The 18,168-nt window shown below is 43.9% G+C and overlaps 2 protein-coding genes across 10 annotated transcripts in view; both read right to left on the bottom strand.

Annotated features, from left to right (window-relative positions):
• Window positions 1-7,941, bottom strand: part of usta (uronyl 2-sulfotransferase a) — a 48,124-nt gene extending 40,183 nt beyond the window's left edge. The window contains exons 1-2 of one of the 3 annotated variants that reach the window (XM_061753199.1): window positions 6,360-7,941; window positions 5,908-6,288 (exon numbers count right to left, since the gene is read on the bottom strand). In XM_061753199.1, the coding sequence (XP_061609183.1) occupies window positions 5,908-6,229 (322 nt within the window). In that variant the 5' untranslated portion in view covers window positions 6,230-6,288; window positions 6,360-7,941. The other 2 variants (XM_061753198.1, XM_061753197.1) reach the window with 2 other exon arrangements.
• Window positions 7,942-8,060: 119 nt separating this feature from the next.
• sash1a (SAM and SH3 domain containing 1a) overlaps window positions 8,061-18,168 on the bottom strand; it is a 143,727-nt gene continuing 133,619 nt past the window's right edge. For all 7 annotated transcript variants that reach the window (XM_061753189.1, XM_061753190.1, XM_061753192.1 and 4 more), the window contains 5 exons: window positions 17,574-17,724; window positions 16,654-16,782; window positions 12,698-13,659; window positions 11,231-11,362; window positions 8,061-10,478 (listed from right to left, as the gene is read on the bottom strand). In XM_061753189.1, the coding sequence (XP_061609173.1) occupies window positions 10,227-10,478; window positions 11,231-11,362; window positions 12,698-13,659; window positions 16,654-16,782; window positions 17,574-17,724 (1,626 nt within the window). In that variant the 3' untranslated portion in view covers window positions 8,061-10,226. The remainder of the gene's footprint in view (window positions 10,479-11,230; window positions 11,363-12,697; window positions 13,660-16,653; window positions 16,783-17,573; window positions 17,725-18,168) is intronic.

Below are 18,168 nucleotides of genomic sequence, written 5' to 3'. Positions count from 1 at the left end.
ATGGATTGTAGTGAAACTTCAAAAGGACAAAAAGTCAAACAAATAAATACGGATCAAAAATACTTGACAATTGTTGTACATGCCGCGGGATGCATTCTTGTCTCGCCAGTTTTTTTGGAAGGCAGTGTAACGCTCAGAGTTCTCAGCAGTCTCAAAAGCAGCGATATTCCAATCATTCCATTGGTATCTTTTGCCTTATCCATCCTTTTTAACCTGACTTAAATTCTCTACCATAACACAAGTTTCTCCAGTTCAACTCAACTGAACCCATAGGGCACGTATGCAATATAAATTCGTCAAAGCCAGCGCCTTGTGGTTTTACCAACACGGGCGGGGCACGGCGGTTCCATCTGTATATTTAAGGCCGCTATTTTGAAAACCACTCCTCATTTCTTCGTGGTAAACTCTGCCGAAATAGAAGACGGAAAGACAGCAAGGTATGGCCGCCGTGAGTGACCACCATGTAACACGCTCCGAACGACCGCCACCCTGCACGGTGACAACCCAATTAAGGGAGTAATGAATGCCTTCAGACCTTCGATGCTCCAAAAAACAAACGGAAAGAACAGAAACGAGCGCAAACGGGGACATGTTGCCCGTGCTGCGAGGCAATAAACAAGAATAATGTCGAAAAGCCAAACACAGAAAAGTGACGCGAGCATGTGTGAAGGAGCTGCTATTATCGTGCTTCTAATTCGAAGCGTAAACGGAGCTGGATGGACATGAAAGGTCGGAGGAGGCCATTGAGGCGTACACTCAATTTACATGTTGTAAGCAAACACACAATTTTCTCGCAAGAACACTAGTTATCCTGGCTCTGATCTTCTAAATTATGGGCTATCTGTTTCATGCAGACATCCAGTCATGGTACCAGCCCACAGTGGCAAGACCAGCCACCCACCAGTTTCTCATTCCAGCCAGCTATGATCGGAAAGCCTTGAACGCGACACGGCCTCTCAAAAAATGTTTGGACAGATGTAGGCCGAGTGACAGAACCGTACTATTATTTTATTTCAGGGCGGGGGGAATGGTGATGTTTATCAGGGGGTTCGTTCATTAGCGAGCAGGCGACATCCTGTTTCACAGAGGATGACCAAATATGGTCGGATTATAGCAGAATAACATCGGCCGAGATTTTCGACTCGGGGCCGACAGCGAACTTGAGCTAATTGTCCTTGGTGTCGGATTGCAACTTAATGAGCACGCTTATCGTTCAATCAATCAAACAATTATGAAAGAAACATTTTCCATCACTCCTCGTCAAGCCAATTAGCGCACAATGTCCAGTCACAGTCCATTGACCACTGATGCATCTGGTCTTTGGCCTTAATTCTAAGCATCAATACGCATTCACTCTCTTTTCCGTGAGGGGAAAACAAACACACCATAAGGGAGCTTTAATTGCATCATTTCTGCTACTGGACGATAGCAGCTTCTTGGGCATGTTTTATGCTGGTTGCTAACGCTAACAGCAAAAACAATGTATTGGTCGATCCGATGATCCAATGATTATAGGACTTGACATTCATGGGTATGTAAACCGACCTCAACCGTAGACCTGTAGCCGGCGTCATGTTGACGTCCGACTGGACAAAGCGGGTAGAAACAAGAGGGTGGTATGTATAAGGGAGGAGTACGCTTGTTATTTTCATCCTGTCCCCCCCCCAAAAAAATGTAAATATCCTTCGACAGAAAGTGGGCGTAGCGGTATATGAAAAAAGGCTGGCATGTTTTGCTCCAAAAATCACACGTACAGTAAGTGAATGCATCTACTTAGGCCAACGGGTTTTCTAAATGTGACTGTGTCATCACTGAGTATGCATACAGTGAGCAAAATAATGATTTGATCCTCTGCTCACTTACAATGAAAAAAGGAGTCTCTAATTGTTATGGTTCGTTATTGGTTATAGTAATAGACAGATTACTGTCTATAAAATACATTTTATTCAGTAGCTCAGTCAGAATCCCGACTCCCAGTTTGGCTATCGATCCAGCGATCCCCTATATTGTGGTTCATCCTTCGCGCCCCACTATTATTGCAGACTTTTTTTGTTTTTTTTGCTACTTACGAAAACTCACCTTGCGAAAGTACGAACAATTCCACTTGAGTTCAAATAAAACTTACTCCATGATTGTTCCCAGAGAACAGAGATTATATATGCCTGTGAGTACTGTTATTTGCTCCGTTTGTATGTGTTAAAGTTGCATTTGTTTGAAGGTTTCTCCTTCCTGCATCAATGCTAATCATCATTACCCGTCTTTGGCATTTCACGTCATCAAAACCTGCGAAAGATGTAAAAAAATGTCAGAGACAAACTTGTAGACCTTCACAAGTCTGGAACGGGTTACCAAACTATCAGCAACATGTTTGTTGACAATGTGACAGCTATTGGCGCCATTATTCCAAAGCGAAAGACACACAAAGTGACCGTTAAGTGCCCTCGGTCTGAAGCTCCGTGTGAGGACGTTCACCGCAAAGGTGAGGGAGCGCCTCATAGTTTACAGCAGGAACCTGTTCACGATCTTAAGGCAATCGAGACCCCAGTCACCAAGACCAAAAAGTAAAACCCTTGACCGTAATGGACAGAAACCTTGGGAGTGCCAGCCTGCTCAAGAAGGCACATGTACAGGCAAGGTTGCCACAGTAGACAGCTCAATGGCTCACAGAAGGCTTTGGAGAAAGTGCTGTGGTCAGATGAAACCAAAGTTGAGCAATTTGGCATCAATTCCATCCATTTCATTCCATCTACCCGTGTTTGGAGGAGGGGGAAAAAAAAATCGGAGTATGGGCCTCCAATAATTATTCCTCTACTCAATGTATGCGCGCACAATTTCAAGCTATCGTCCGTACCCGCCTAGTACTGGCTGACAAAACGAACTTTTAAAGTAAACTGTTGAGTGACCGTCTGAACAAAAGCGGTTCCAGGCCACCGACGACGAACTCACGCGACTGAGCAGTTCTTGCGCCACACGTACCCGTCGACACGGTTTTAGGTGTCGTTTCAAAGGCTACATGCTCGTGTTCTCTGTGAAACTGGCAGTCGCGTCCAGTTCTTTTACGACTTTTGGTAAGGTGACTGGAAAGTGTAACGTTCAGAATGGCTCATTGAAAATGTATTACGAAATTGAAAAGGCTGAATGTTTCGCGTTTGCTGGCCGGCTCGCGATCCCCGAGGGAGCTCACGGAGATGTTTTGGAAGGACGGAATTGGGAAGTTGATCCTCTTTCATTGGTTTCGTCAGGAACTGTTTGAGCACGGAGTAGCAGTCAAATCAATCCCATATTTATACGGAGTTAAGTGACTAATCCAGAGGATCGGCGTCTTAGATTTAAACAACAGATTTACTATTACGATTGACATAAGCGCGACAAAATTGCTTGTCCTGATGCGACATATAAAAAGGTATTTTTCCATATTAAATGGTTTAAATCTGGTTCAAATCGGATAGGAATTGATTTATCATTAAAAATAATAAATATAATTGTTGCTACACACACGTAGTCTATTTTAATCTCGTGGCTCATTGAATAATAACAAGGTTTCGTTTCAGAAAGTTGCCGTTGCCTCAAATCATCAACGCTGAGAGCCAATGAACGACTGTTTATGACACACACGCGCACGCACATTGAGACATACAATGTCGTCATATTCACTCTGTTTCGGTTTCGGGGCGGGCGGTACGAATGTGTGCCAGAGGCGAGTTACACCGGCAGTGGCAATTTGGTAGACAAGCGCTGGGCCGGCTGCGACACTTTGCGCGTGTTTACGGCCGACTTCAATCAAAGCGGCTCCTCTCATTCCCTTTAAATGTGGCGCAAGCGCAGTCCCGACGGAGACATCTTTGTGCGGAAGTGGACGTTGCGTAACCACAGCGATTTGTGCGTGAGTGGCGCATTTTCACTTCTCTGGCCACAATGTGAGTGGGTATACAGAGCGAGCTGGCGACTTAAATATGCCCGTGGAGGTCAGTGTCTATCTGTCTGTGCCCCGATCAATTTCACCAAAATTGCGTTAGACCAGCGGTCTACCCTGCGCCAGGATTTAGACATAATCTGAGCAGCCGTAAATTGAGATAGTCCATACCAGAGAACCGAATGACTGCTTAACTGTGTACTCTTCCTTTCTAACAAAAGACAGACGTCCATACCACCAACAGCCGGGGGTCAACAGTCAAACGCTCCATCCCCTCTCGCCCTAAAGGTCCGCTACCTTTCTCCCACTGCACGTTGAGTGACATCCTCAAACCCTGGCCTCCCCCGGTCGGGCGGAACAAAAAAGCCTCTGTTCTACCTTCCTTGCCCTCCCCGGCAAAACCAAGCCGCTATTCTCTCGCGCCGACACACACACCCACATTCACATTCACATTCACCGACCCTCGCCTTCATCTTGGCACGCCGCGGCCAAAAGTAACACGAACCGCCAGAAGGTAAATAAATCATCTAATCACTGGATGCTCTTAAAAAAACTGCGTGGCCCCGTCCGTCACACGCATACTGTATGCTGAGTGCTTACATTATGTAATATTTTCATTATTTACCGGATAGTCGAATTGATAATAAACCCTCAGTGGAAAGGTAAAAGTGGTGCTCACATATTAGCGGAAAATTGACAGTTGTACATGCATATCAACGTACAAGCCTGTAAGTGAAAGTTGTTCACAAACACTATAATGGTGTAAAAATGGTCTTTTCAAACTCACAATAGCGTACAAGTCATAGATGTACGCACATCAGCGGAGAAAGAGAAGGTGAAAGTTGTGCACGTAATACGGTAGACTCACAATCGTGGAAAAGGGGTAGTTTTACAGGAAATCCAATCAATCATAACAGTGAAAACATGACAGTCGTAGTCACATGAGTGGAAAAGTGATAGTTGTACATGTGTATCGGTGTAAAAGTCAAACTTGCACACATAATAGTGGAAGAGTGATAGATAGCTGTGAACATATCCATGGAAAATTGATATGAATAGCAGCAAAAAAAAAAAAAAAAACATAACTGGAGACAAATAACTGTAAAAAAAAATATATAGTTGTTTACTCCACAATGGTGTAAAAGAGACAGTGGTGCAAACATTGTGGGGTGCCGGTACCGTAGTTGTGCACACTAAGATAAAGTTGAAGACATAGAACACTGTAAAACTGAACTTTGTACACATTTGACAGTGTAAAAGGGAGAGATGTAGACACCCCCCCCCCCTCCGTACAACAGCGGAAAAGTACACGCGTATTAGTGTGTATAAACTGTAGACATGGAATCATGTCAAATAAAAGCGTGTATAGAACAGTATAAACATGAAGGTTTGTGACAATGTGAAATGTGGAGGTTGTTGACACAGAATAGGGGGGAAGTGAAAGTTTTGGACATAAAACTGTGTAAAGGTGGTACATCCACGCACACACACACACACACACACATTAGTGCAAAAGTGAGCTATTCACACAATATAAAGCGAAAGTTGTTGACATACAATAGTGCAAGCATGATATTTGTACAATTCAAGATTTGGATCATGTCAATGCAATGTTGAGTAATGCAAAGTTTTGTAGACTTATAATTGTGGTGATAAATGCACGCACACCGGAGTAAAAGCGATTGTTCTAAAGTACAAAGTTGGAGATCAAGAACAGTGTGAAAAGTGGAAGTTGTAGACATTCAATCGTGCAAAAAAAGTGAGATATGCGCACGCGTGACAGTGTAAAAGTGAAAGTTGGTGACTTCTAATAGTGCAAAAGTGAGAGTTGTACGCACATGACAGTATCAAGCTGAAAGCGTCAACGTCAAACGGTGTCAACGTGACAGAGAGTTGAGATTTTAATTTATGAGCCTTTTTACGCACGGAAGGCAGGCAAGGCAGCCAGCTGAGGCCGCGGGGGGGGGGGGAATCCAATCAAATAACGTCCTTACCGAGATATTGTCGGATGTCCAGCAGGACTTTGGGGGGTCCTCCGTTGAGCTGGTAGAAGAGCGAGGACAGGCAGAAGACGAAGAGCGCCGCCATGCAGAAGCCATAAGCTCGGAGGGGCAAGCGCCAGGGGAGCGCGGCGAGCGAGCACAACTTGTGCTGGTTGCGGTGGTCCCTGAAGTGGACGAGATGGGGGCTCTGCTGCTGTTGCTGCTGCTGCTGTTGCTGCTGGCTGCTGTTGCTGCCGTTGCCGTTGCTGTTGCTGTTGCTGCTGCTGCTGCTGCTGCTGTGGTGAGGCGGACTGCCGCTGTAATTCTTCATCATCTGCTCCTCACAAGGCGCCGTGCGAACTCACCCATTTGAGAACCATCGGAAAAGTCCTACTTTGGAGGGAGGAAAAAAAATATTTACAGAAAAAAGATCTCTCCCCCCCCCCCCCCCACCCCCCACCCACCCGTCACGGGCTCCTCTCGTGCAATCCAGTCCGCTCGAGGAGGCTCCTCGCTCGGCTTGACTCGCTATGCACACTCCGGTGTGGACACTGCTTCAAGGCTCCATGCTTCTTCTCCTTCTTCTTCTAGGCCGGCTCCCCCTCCTTTCTCTTACTTTTTTTTAAAGGGTGTCCGATTACTGAACGTGCAAAGAGAGAGAGAGAGAAAGAGGAGAAGGAGGAGTACTGTCAAGTCAAAAGTTCCAACTGCCAGCATTTGAACTTTTGGTTGTGAAACAGCGCCATCAAGTGGTTCACCCAACACAAAATACAGTGAACCCCCGCATCCTCACAGTTCGGCCCCTGCGGATTCACCCATTCGCGGATTTTTTTTTTCCACACACACAAAAAATATATCGTTTTACTTATGTGTTTAATAAAATATGACTTTTAATATGGAGTTTGCATGTTATCCCCGTGCCTGCGTGGGTTTTCTCCGGGCACTCCGGTTTCCTCCCACATCCCAAAAACATGCATGCGAGGTTGATTGACAACTCTAAATTGCCCGTAGGTGTGAATGTGAGTGCGAATGGTTGTTTATTCGTATGTGCCCTGGGATTGGCCGGCAACCAGTTCAGGGTGTACCCCGCCTCCTGCCCGATGATAACTGGGATAGGCTCCAGCACGCCCGCGACCCTAGTGAGAAGCGGCTCAGAAAACGGGTGGATGGATGGACTTTTAATAGTTATATTGTCTGTCTACATGGTTGATGCGCCGTTTGTATTCACCTAACTGTTGCTTGAAGGGTTAGAACACCACAATTATCAGTGCTTTTCATTTGCCAGTTTATGGCATTTTTCATTCAGTTTTAAGCTAGTCAAAGGCAAAGTTGTGGTGGTTTTAAAAGCTCAGTTACTACTGGACTTCCCGTTTTATAAAAAAATGTTTTTATTCATGGCCAACACAAGTTTTTTTTATACAACTATTTATTCAGGACACCCTGTAGATAGATAACTGGCAGTGTTCCACAAGGCTCTATACTAGATCAATAGGTTTTTACATTATATTCTACATAGGTGTCACAATTACTTACCGTCCTAATAGAAAACTGGTTTCATATAACTGGTGGCAAAATATTGTAGAATATTTAATTCTCCAATATTTTGGGAAAGAGGCAATATATGCTTAAATATTTTACAATTTTGTATTAAATTGTCATTGTTGAAATAAAATTTTAATTTGTGAAAAATGCAAATTAGCAGGAAATTGGGCATTAAATTTTTTTCTGTAATATATTTAATATAAAACAGTGTATTTTTACACTTGTTTCTAGTTTGGGGGAAACAGGCATAAACTAATTTGTATGGATTGAAAGTATAATTTTGTTTTTATGGGTAAAAGCGTGCCGTTGGTTATATTTTGGACTATATATTTTCAGGCCTAATTATGTAAAACACTAACTAGGATGCAATATGTGGTGAAAAAGACATTTTGTTTGAAAAAAAATTGCTGATTAAGATATTTTACAGAAAAAAAACAATCTATGGTAAAATGATTGAATTTGTGAAACATTTCCTCAAACAGCACTAATGCAGCAGAAGCAAAAAAAAGAAGGCTATCATAACGTAGCACGATTATTTTGAACAGCAACCAACCAAGAGCAACACTGGAGGAAAAATACATTTCTTTTTTTTTTGCATTTCAAACCATAGCAGAAGGCCAGCGTAGGGCAAGAAACTGTTTATTATTATTATGGTTGTGAATAACAAAGTTATGGACATGTTTCTTTTTTATTATTTCAATACACAAGCAAATCTGTATGGACAATCATTAAGTAGATGAAAAGCAGATAAAACAATCATTTGTACACATATGTTACAATACAAACTGTATGCAGCTCCTCACTGGCTAAAGCAATATGCATTATGCAGGAAGGTATTGCTATTCGTATAATACAGCTAATTACAGTTCATATGGAAAGGAAACGAGAAGGGGTTGAAAAAATAACTTATTTAAATATCAATTACATATATAGAATGTGCAAGGCCTGCGTAACATTTCATATATGTAATTAAAATGGCGCAAAAACAAAGTGGGGGTGATTAGGAAAAAGGTGTATTACTCCATCATTACACTTGCCGTTCGTTAAGGAGCCACCGAAACCTTCCACAAAAACAAAGTCAATGTCTCAGCTAGATTAAGTCACCCTCTAAAGTGCATTTACAGTGTCAGTATCTTGATTTTTTTTTTATGTATGTTTTAGTAAACACTTGCTGTCTCCCGTCTCCCAGAGCACCACTTGTGATTTTTATTTTTTTTTGGAGGGGGGGAGGACGACGACGACGCTTCACACGTTCTCTTAATTGGGGGGGGGGGGGAAAGATAGTTGGCATGCTTTCACGCCAAGTGTGCCCTCACTTTATCCCTGATTTTTCTTGTAGCTTTCCACCTGATGCCATTGTTTGTTAATCTGCAAATAAATGTTTGAATTATACTGACATCAGATTTCACATACAGCAGAATCTCAAAAGTTCAACACGATTCATGACTGAAGATAAAGCAGGGGCTTGGGTAAAAAAAATATAATAATAAGAATAAAAAATAAATAAATGGATGGTAGGTTACAAAAAAAAAAATCTGCAAATAGAAGAATTCTCAAATGCTGAACTGCGAATGTGTGGCGGGGGGGACCACTGTATATTTTTCTAAATTCAAACAGTCAAAAACATTCAAATTTAGATTTTCAAAATGATTGATTAAATAAATCACATTTGGAAAAGACAATGGTGTTTTTAAAATAAAGCTATTTAAAAAAAACAAATATTTGTCAAATCACAAATTATATTCAGACCAGAATGTACAAATACAAATGAAATCTTTTAAAAATTTAAATGTAAATATTTCAAACGAGGCATGAAACTGCCCGACCCCCCCAAAAAAAAAAAATTATATATATATTTTAATGCCAAATTTTGTCCGTTTTTCAAATCGTTTAACCTCAGGGCTATATAACTTTTGAGGTTCCACTGTGTATAAAATCCTGCTTCATTTCAAACAGCTGTGTCTCTGGATATTCTTACTCAGGTCTCGTGTTTTTATCAGTAAAAAATAAAACAATTCGTCTTTGTGTTATTGAAATAAATTGGTAGTATTTGCCGCATTGAGGGGGGTGGGGGGGGGTGGGGGTGCAAGGCCTTGCCCTGCATTTACTGTATCGACAACACGATCCACTGTCCAAAAGCTTGCTTGGATATGTCGGGAATGCTGCTTGGTGATGACCCCAGCGCGACGTTCGAAACACACATGAATAAAATGAAGCTATAATACAGAAAAACAGTATTATAAAAAGTAAGCCACGTGTCACTTATTAGTGTATGGTATGCATTGAGTGTGTCATGAAGCACGGGAGAACGGGAATCACTTTGGCGGTGTAAAATACACAACGCACAAAAAAGTTAGGGAGGATGAACCTAAACTGCACTATAACATTTGCAGGCGAACATCATTTCACCTTTTTGAACGCACGATCAACTGTTCATTGTGTGTGTAATGTCACCCCTACCTTTTTGTGAGTAGTGTACCTTAGAAGAAAAAGCGACTTTTCAAAAGCGAAGCACTTGTGAAGACGTCCATTCTACAAAATGGTGGTGTGCTATCTTCCTCAAAGGCAAAGTCTTTAGTTGAACAACTAAGGGGTGCGTCTTCGCCTCACAGCGACTTTTGCATTTTTTTTTTTCTTAAAAAGGGTATCCTTTTAGCATCCAGGATAGACTCCGAGTGGTCGTAAACATTTTGAGAAATGGGTGCTGAAAAAGCGTCATGACAAACAAGAAGTACTCGTGTGCAGACCGCTAATACTTTTGATTAAACCTGACCGCGGCGGAGACGGGTTTAGACGTCCCAGCGCTCGGCGACCAGCCGGGCCTCGCCGACCATGCGTCGGGCGTGCTTGTGGTCGCGCACGCCCGCCTCCCAGGCGCTGCCCTCCGTCAGCGAGGCCACGCCGCTCAGCGAGTCCACGCCGGCCGCCGCCAGGGTCGACGCATACATGGGCAGGCCGATGGACACCAGCCAGTCGGAGACGGTGCTGACGTTGCCCGCCGCCGGTTTCCGACACATCTCGGTCAGACCGCCGGAGGGGATCTGAGGACACAAATATTTCCATCAGGCCATGCTTTTTGATGCATTCAAATTAGCGGTTATCTAGCGCAATTGCAACACGCAGTTAGATAGCTTGGTATACCTACACCCTGAAAATGCATCTTCCGTTCGGATACTCCGCTGGCGTGGCAGCTTTAGAGCGCCTCGTTGTTGGCCGTGAGTGCGCGCATCTCAGCGAGAAGGTGGAACAGCGAAGTAAAAGAAACGTTTTAAAGTCAGATGCGACAGTCAGCATGTGGACAAGGGCTTCGGATTGGTGTGACCATTTTAGAGCGAACCGTTGTCGGATGTGAGCGCACACAAGTCACTTGAGACAAAGGCGGAAAGTGAAAATTTAAATACTTCGCTGGCTATCATGTCAGTCCTCCACCTCCCTCGGTCCGCGGCCTTCTCTGTGACGTGCGCTCACTCACGGCCTACAATGAGGCGCTCTAAAGCGGCCACCCCAGCGAACTACCCGAAGGCAAGATGCATTTTTGGGGTGTAGACTTAAATAGCTAGCTAAATGCACTTCGCAATTTGAACGGAGGCGCTCAACGTCTTATATAGTGGGGGAGCTGTGACTCATGTAAAGTATCTGTGGCACTGTTTTAGCCACGCCCCCACCCGAAATTTTTTTTTTAATTTAAACTGAAATGGTGAAAAACAGCGTAAAGCTGCAATCTCCACAATGGAGTACTACATGGTTCTCAGTCTTTGCACGCAGCAGTCTCATTGTAGCTCGGCGTCCTTACAGCCATGCGGTGTTGTTTGCGCAGCTCTCGGACTCTGAGCTGGTCCATGGTGGAGGCCACCTCCTTGACGGGCTGCTGCAGGTCTTCGGAGTAGCGCTGCATCAGAGGCCGGGGGATGCCGCAGCGGCCGTGCTGGGGGATTAAGAGACACAAGACAATTGATTACTTCAGAAAAAACATTCCCTCATGGCAAGAAAAAAGACATAGCTGTCTCTACTGTTATGAGTATAAACACAATTGGTGTATGTTGATGAAATGACTTCCAACAGGCACTGTGGTTTTGGTTGGCAAAAAAATGGAGCGGAGGCGTATTGAGAAAATGTTTGAAAAGATTGGAAGAGAAGGACAGCCAAAAGACAAATAAATATTCATCGCACTCTCTTAGGACGAGTTACGTCTTGGAAAGATCCCTGTAAAATGGCCAAAATAACCCTAAAATGGCAATTTCAACCAAAATGGCAGACCTCCTCTGTCCTTCTGGGTTTTTAAGACTTTTGGGTGAGTTTCCTCATGATAGACAAGGCCGACCAAACGCTGCTAAGAGAAACTGATTTTAGGAGCACGCCTGCACGTGTCCAAAATGACCCGAAAATAGCCAAAGCGGTACATTTCCTCGTGTCTTTTCAAGCATGGGTTCTTGAGACTTTACTTGCGGGTCTACCCATGAGAGACATGTCCACCAAATGAAATGTTGCCAAGCAAAACTGTGTACCTGATCAAGCGCATCAACTGCAGTGTCACATTGTGACCTTGGAGAGCACATCCATGAAAACAGTACAAGGCATTTATGGCGAGCAATATTATGGCCTTGCCCTCCATTTATCACCTCATCCTTTCATTCTTGTGTGTTATTTTTTTGTGGGTGGGGTGGATTGCCTCCTCACGCCTGAGGTTTGGCAGGTGGTACAAGATTCTATAACCCTGCCTGCCTAATTTGCAATTCACCTATAAACGTGACAGTCAAAAGTTCAATGCATCAACCAAATGCATTGTGGAATCACCGTATAATAAAGCGTACAGGTACATCAATAAATTTGAATATTGCAGACAAGTTTATTTCAGTACACATACATTATATAGAGTCATTAAAACCTTGGGAAAATACTTTTGAAGTCAAATTCCGGCCTAATTTCTACATTAAAAAAATCAGTTAGTTTCTTGGTTGTTTGTTAGATCATATTCGACAATTTGGGGGTTTTGTAAGCTATAATCATCAAAAATTATACATCTGAAAAAATAAAAATAAGTAAGTACCTCTCTATGACATGAGTTTCACTTTTTGAATTGAACTACCTAAATAAATTAAGCTTTTGACACGATTGTAATTTTTTTTTTTTTTTTACATTTACCTGTAAGCGATTAAAAAAGAAAAAAGAAAAAAAGTTGCAGATTTTCACCGATCGCAGGTGAGTGTGGAAGGTAACCCCCACCATCAATAGCAGCGTCCCGTTTTGACAGAGCGCTTACCTTGTCCGAATAAGGCTCCTCGGTGAGATCGATGCCCTCGGCCTGCAGTCGTTGCTCCAGCAAGGTGAGCAGGTCGGGACTCATCTTGGAATGGGACGTCTTCCTCGTCACGGCCACCTTGCCCCCCAGGTCGGAGAGCCACGGGGGCGGCGCAGGCGCGCCCGCCTCCTCCGCAGCCGACGAGGTGTCGCGGGGGCTGCTCGGCGTCTTGGCGGGAAGGGGAGGGGCGGGGTCGGCGCCGCGCCGTGTCACAGGGCTGCTCGGCTGGGAGCGGGTGAGCGAGTGTGTCGGGGAGGGGGCGGGGGATGGCGAAGAGGGCACGGAGAGCGGGGAGTGGCAGACCCCGTTGGCGAGTCTTTCTCTGGACTTCTTGGCGGGAACGGGTGGCGGCACCGGCGGCTTTTTGGCATGAGTCCGTATGACTCTCTCACCGTTTGCGTTGGACTCGGGGGGACTCGGGGCTTGGGTTGCGGGACGAGGAGGTCTCAACGGCAGCTGCGAGGGCACAGGTGGTCTGTTCACTTTTGGTTTCGGACTCACTGGTGGAGTTGCAGTACGAGCTGGCGAACGTTCCTCTTTTAAAACCTTTACGGGGGTACCGGCGTCCAAACTGGGCTCTTTCTTAGCGAGTTCAACCTCCACATTGTCATCGTTCCTCTGCTCCCAGTACAGATCTCCCAGGGAGTGGGAGCGTTTCCACGATCCGGCGGGTTGGAACGATTCATCCAGGTCCTCGCAGCTACGACTGGCCGGGATGGGGGAACGTCTTTGGGCTTTGCGGCGCCCCAGTAGGTTGAAGCCCTTCAGGGAGGGCTTGCTGAACAAGTTTTTGGAGAACTTGGAGCGCTGGTTCTTGGCATTCTGCTGCAAGGCCTCACTGGAGATGGTCATGGGAAGGGTGGCATAATCCGGAGACTGGCCCGCGGAAGAGCGACCGCAGCGGGAGGCCTTCTTGCTCTTGCCTGCAAAAATAAGAAGTCTCACTCATTTCTTGGAAGACAACTTCATTACTGTATACTGTAATCGCCCGCAAATAGGGCGCGAGCCCTGCCGCCAATAGCGAAAATCTGCGCGTCACTTTTTATTGGCGCTCATTTTATATTAGACAGAGCTAAGGCGCCTGCTTGTGAGATCTTAGGACATTTCAGACAGAGCACAGTGACAGCGAACCCGCAAGTTTTTCGGCGAATAACGGAGAACAGGTTCGCAAGTAGCGAATTGTACAGCATTATAAAACTAGATTAGCTGAGAGTTGGTCTGTACTTCACACAAATGTTGTTAGGGCATCGAGCATGGTAGAATGAAAAGCGAAAGCAACTTACCGTCTTGTCCGTGCGATTACAAAGCATGATGGGTGAAACGGGGCCAGAGAAGGTTTTAATGGGATGGACAGAGAGAAGTTCAACAGATGGAATGCCATGAAATGTCTCAGCAGCAACCCAAAAAATGTAGAAATATTGTATTGCTCAAATATAAGTAGTCAAATTACGACATAAACTAAAATGTTAATGTTCAACGATCAGGTATCAAAAGCGATGACGGCATCTTATCGAAAAGCGAATTTCCGTTTGACATTGCTTGGAACCGAGTTGGAATATCAATTCAGCATATGTAAATGAACATTAGTCAACATCCAGCTATCAATATTTTGGATTACAGACAAAACATGATCGTCTTGAACAATGGCTTTACCTTTATAGAATATACATTTATAGAACGTGATATCCCTGACATAAACTATAGATGTGACACTGTGGAACAATGAACCTGGAAAAGAACATGCAGAAAACGCAGAATGTTCACTAAATAAGCAGAATGTTTGTGAACAGTTTAAAGGCGTGAAAAGGAAAACGAGAGGCAAAACATAAAAAGCAAGCAGCACCATCTTTATTGTTTTTTTTGGCGGGGGGTGGGGGGAGGGGGGCACGGGTGGGCGGAGGGGCTGGTCAGGACATTTTTTTTTTTCTCTCTTACTTTTAATTCCACAACTGCAATCTCTATTGTGGCACACAATGACCCTGACCAACCTGCACCCACACACATCAAGTCAAGGCCACTATTGAAACTGAAAACCGGCAATCAGGAAGGAAAGTGGTTTTTGACAGAGCAGTGATTTATGGGTTATGGACATGTTAAAAATATGCGGGAGAAAGAAGACATACAGGGAGCTCGAGCACTCTTGAAAATTAACATCAAAGTAATGGAAAAGCTTAATAAATCAGATTTTCCTTGAGTTGAAAAAAAATATTTCCATCAGGTTTAGGCACATCATGCAAGACTGTTGTTGTGCAGTACAGTCTCTGTGAAACGAAGCCAATCAGCACTGCAGACATCTGAATAATGTCACGCTACTCGGCTAACTTTCTGAACACTTAGCAGAAATATTCATAATCATCCTCTTTGTACACTGTCATCAACGTGGAATCCACGGGCGGGGTCTGAGCCGGGAATCCTTCGATTGGCAGTGAGTTTGTTCTCATGAGAACACTTGTTGTGCGCATTGGGGAGGCTCTCTCCCTTTGGCCATGCGCTCCCAGCACTGTGGGGTAGACTAGGCTTAGCGGTCTGGGGCCGGGATCCTTCCCGGTTACATGCGGACTTCGGTACTGATGGTACAGAAGGCCTACAAGGACGGAAAGAGTGATGAAGAGAGGAAAAGAAGAGAGGGAAAAGTATGTCATGAGCGTGGTTCTCCAAAGCAGGGGATCCCAATCTGTGGCTCGGGAGACAAAATGGGTCCCGCGAGAGTTTCTATTAGGTCGCTCATTGTCCAGGGAAAATGACGACATGTATTTTATGTGTCATGTACAGTGTATGTCGATACTATTAAGTTGTTTTTTTTTATGTTTGGAAATTATATGATTAAAAAAAAAAAAAAGTGCTAAAAATAATTACATCTTAGCATCATGAGAAAAAGTTGTGGGATAATTTGATGAAAACGGAAAATATGTTGCAATTTTCTGACAAAACAGTTTTACTATTCCCCTCAAAAAGTGAACATTTTTCAGGGAAAAAAAATAAAAAAATACAAGCCAAATATCTAAATGTTTCCAGTTACGTGACTAGGAAAAAAATTTAAAGAAAAAAAGTCACTTGACATAGCCATCAGACAAAAACTAAATATTAAAAAAGTAAAGTAGTAATTACATAAGTTAAGAATTCTTCGAAGAAAAATACAGTCATAAAGTGAAACTGTATAAATATGCAAATAAAGTTGCAATTTCATGAGGAAACATTTTTTACCACATTTAAAAATATATATAATTTACACAGTCACCAAAAAAAAACAAAAAACAAAAAACAAGTTGTAATTTTATGAGAAAAAGTATATAACTTTTGTCATAGTATAAAATTGCTGAGATTCAAAATGTTCTTTATTGAAAAGTCATAAGACTACGGACTGAACTGGTTGCCAGCCAATCGCAGCGCGCATACAGAAAAACAACCGCGCACATTCACACCTATGGATTTATTCATTTGTGAATGTGGGATGAAACCGGAGTACTCGCAGAAAAGCCACGCAAGCACCGGGAGACCATGCAAACTCGACATAGGAAGGCCGAAGCCCAGACTCAAACCTCCAACCTCAGAAGTGTGAGGCAGATATGCTAACCACTTGCTGCTGGAAAGTCGTATGATGAGGGGGGAAAAAATATATATATATTAATGTATTTTGCGTTCACGTACAGTACATGTCAATGTTATGGCAATGGATGAAATGCAGCATTTTTTTAAATTTGCCAATTTTGTTTTTGAGCTGAAAAAGTTTGGGAAAGCCCGCTCTGGAGTGACAAAGGCAGGAGACAGCAGGATCGAGTGAGAGCTTACAATAAGCAAAAGAACCTGGCTGATTATCAGGCACCATTCGAGAGGATTATGATGGGTGGAGTTAGAATGCAGAAGCGTGAAGCCATGGAGTGACAAATCAAACCGAATTCCAGTCAAGCCATTATTACCGTTCTCCAAATTCTCGTTGCTCTCATAGCAACCGGAGTCCCGCGGGGAGTCGCCGACCAGACCCCGACCCTCGGACAGCAACTTCTCCTGGGAGCCCGACAGGCCGCCGCGCTCCGGGTCGCTGCTGCCTGGATATTCAGAAAATTCAATGTATTCAGCCTTTGAACTTGAAATAGTGACCCAACCACTTAAAGACCCTGTCAAGTGAATTCCGAGATTTGTTTCTATATACATTATACGTTTGAAGATAATTGTTAAAAATGTGCAAAGAGTGAGAACTATGTAGCATCAGCTGTCATCTGGCACAATTGGGATGTGCTATTAACTAGATAGCGAGCTCTACACCCTGAAAATGTTTCTTCCCTTTGGATAGTCTGCTGATGTGGCCATTTTAGAGCGCCTCGTTGTTGGCTGTGAGAGCGCACACATCATGCAGAGAAAGACAGAAGTTCGAGGAGGGCGAAAATTCAAAACAAACAAGAAAAAGTCCGACTTGACAGCAAGCATGCGGACAGGGGCTTTGCACTGGCGTGGCAACTTAAGAGTGCCTCGTTGTAGCGGCACGGAAAAGCCTTGCAATGACCCAGTGGGATTTATTCCAACCGCCGGAGGCTCTAAGTGGATATATTTTAGCGGATCAAACATATAGTTGTATGTAGGCATAAAAAAGATGTTCGACGAAGTAGCATCTATTTGTCATAGTGGTATTTGATTGACAGTTGAGTGGGGCTACTTTCAACTGACATGTCCACGACATTTGAGAGTGGAGAGAACTGACTGATTTTTCACGATTTTGAAGCCTCATTTTAAGAAAAATGACGTCTATTTGCTTTTCTTCTTCATGAAAAATTGAATTGAATTGAGTTGAGTGCTCAACCATCCAAAATGTGAGCCAATGGCGTGATTCCGGATTCCTTACTGTCGTATTCCTGCAGCAGCTCCACGGCCGTGAGCAACACCGCTCGGTGTTGGGGGTCTTTGATGTTCAGCTCGTCCAGGTCCTCCTCTTCCAGCAGCTTGAACGTGTCGAGGTCTTCGTACCCGTTGAACAGGAACGTGGGCATGTGCTCCTGCGTGCCGGAAACGCAACAGAAGAGAAGAGTTACGAGACGCTGGCTATTTAGCTTTAAAATCATGCACAAAAGTTATTTTATAATTATTTGTGTTTCCAACTTGCATGTACTGTATTCAAAGCTGGAGCAAACGTAAATGCGGACGCCGTCTTGAAAACGTTTATGTTGTAGGCTGGCAAATGCAAGTTATCACATGGCAGCTGTACAAATGTGCGAAACAGCACGAGGTGTGAAGTCTCTAGTTGGGACAAAAGGAATCGAGTGGGAACCGAAAGGGGAACCGAAGCAAAAATGCGCACATACAAGGGTGGAGGCTCACAAAAACACACACACATACATCTAATCGGTTTGATATGTGAGAGGATGCAGGGAAAAAACTGTTTAAAATGAAACCTGCTTCTGCTTTGTGAAGAATGAACTGGAATTTTCAAGTGTGTCCGC

Source organism: Phyllopteryx taeniolatus, chromosome 18, assembly GCF_024500385.1.
Source record: "Phyllopteryx taeniolatus isolate TA_2022b chromosome 18, UOR_Ptae_1.2, whole genome shotgun sequence".
NCBI classification, from domain to species: Eukaryota; Metazoa; Chordata; class Actinopteri; order Syngnathiformes; family Syngnathidae; genus Phyllopteryx; species Phyllopteryx taeniolatus.
Note: the sequence above shows the minus strand (reverse complement) of the source record. Positions and strands in the feature narration are given on the sequence as shown.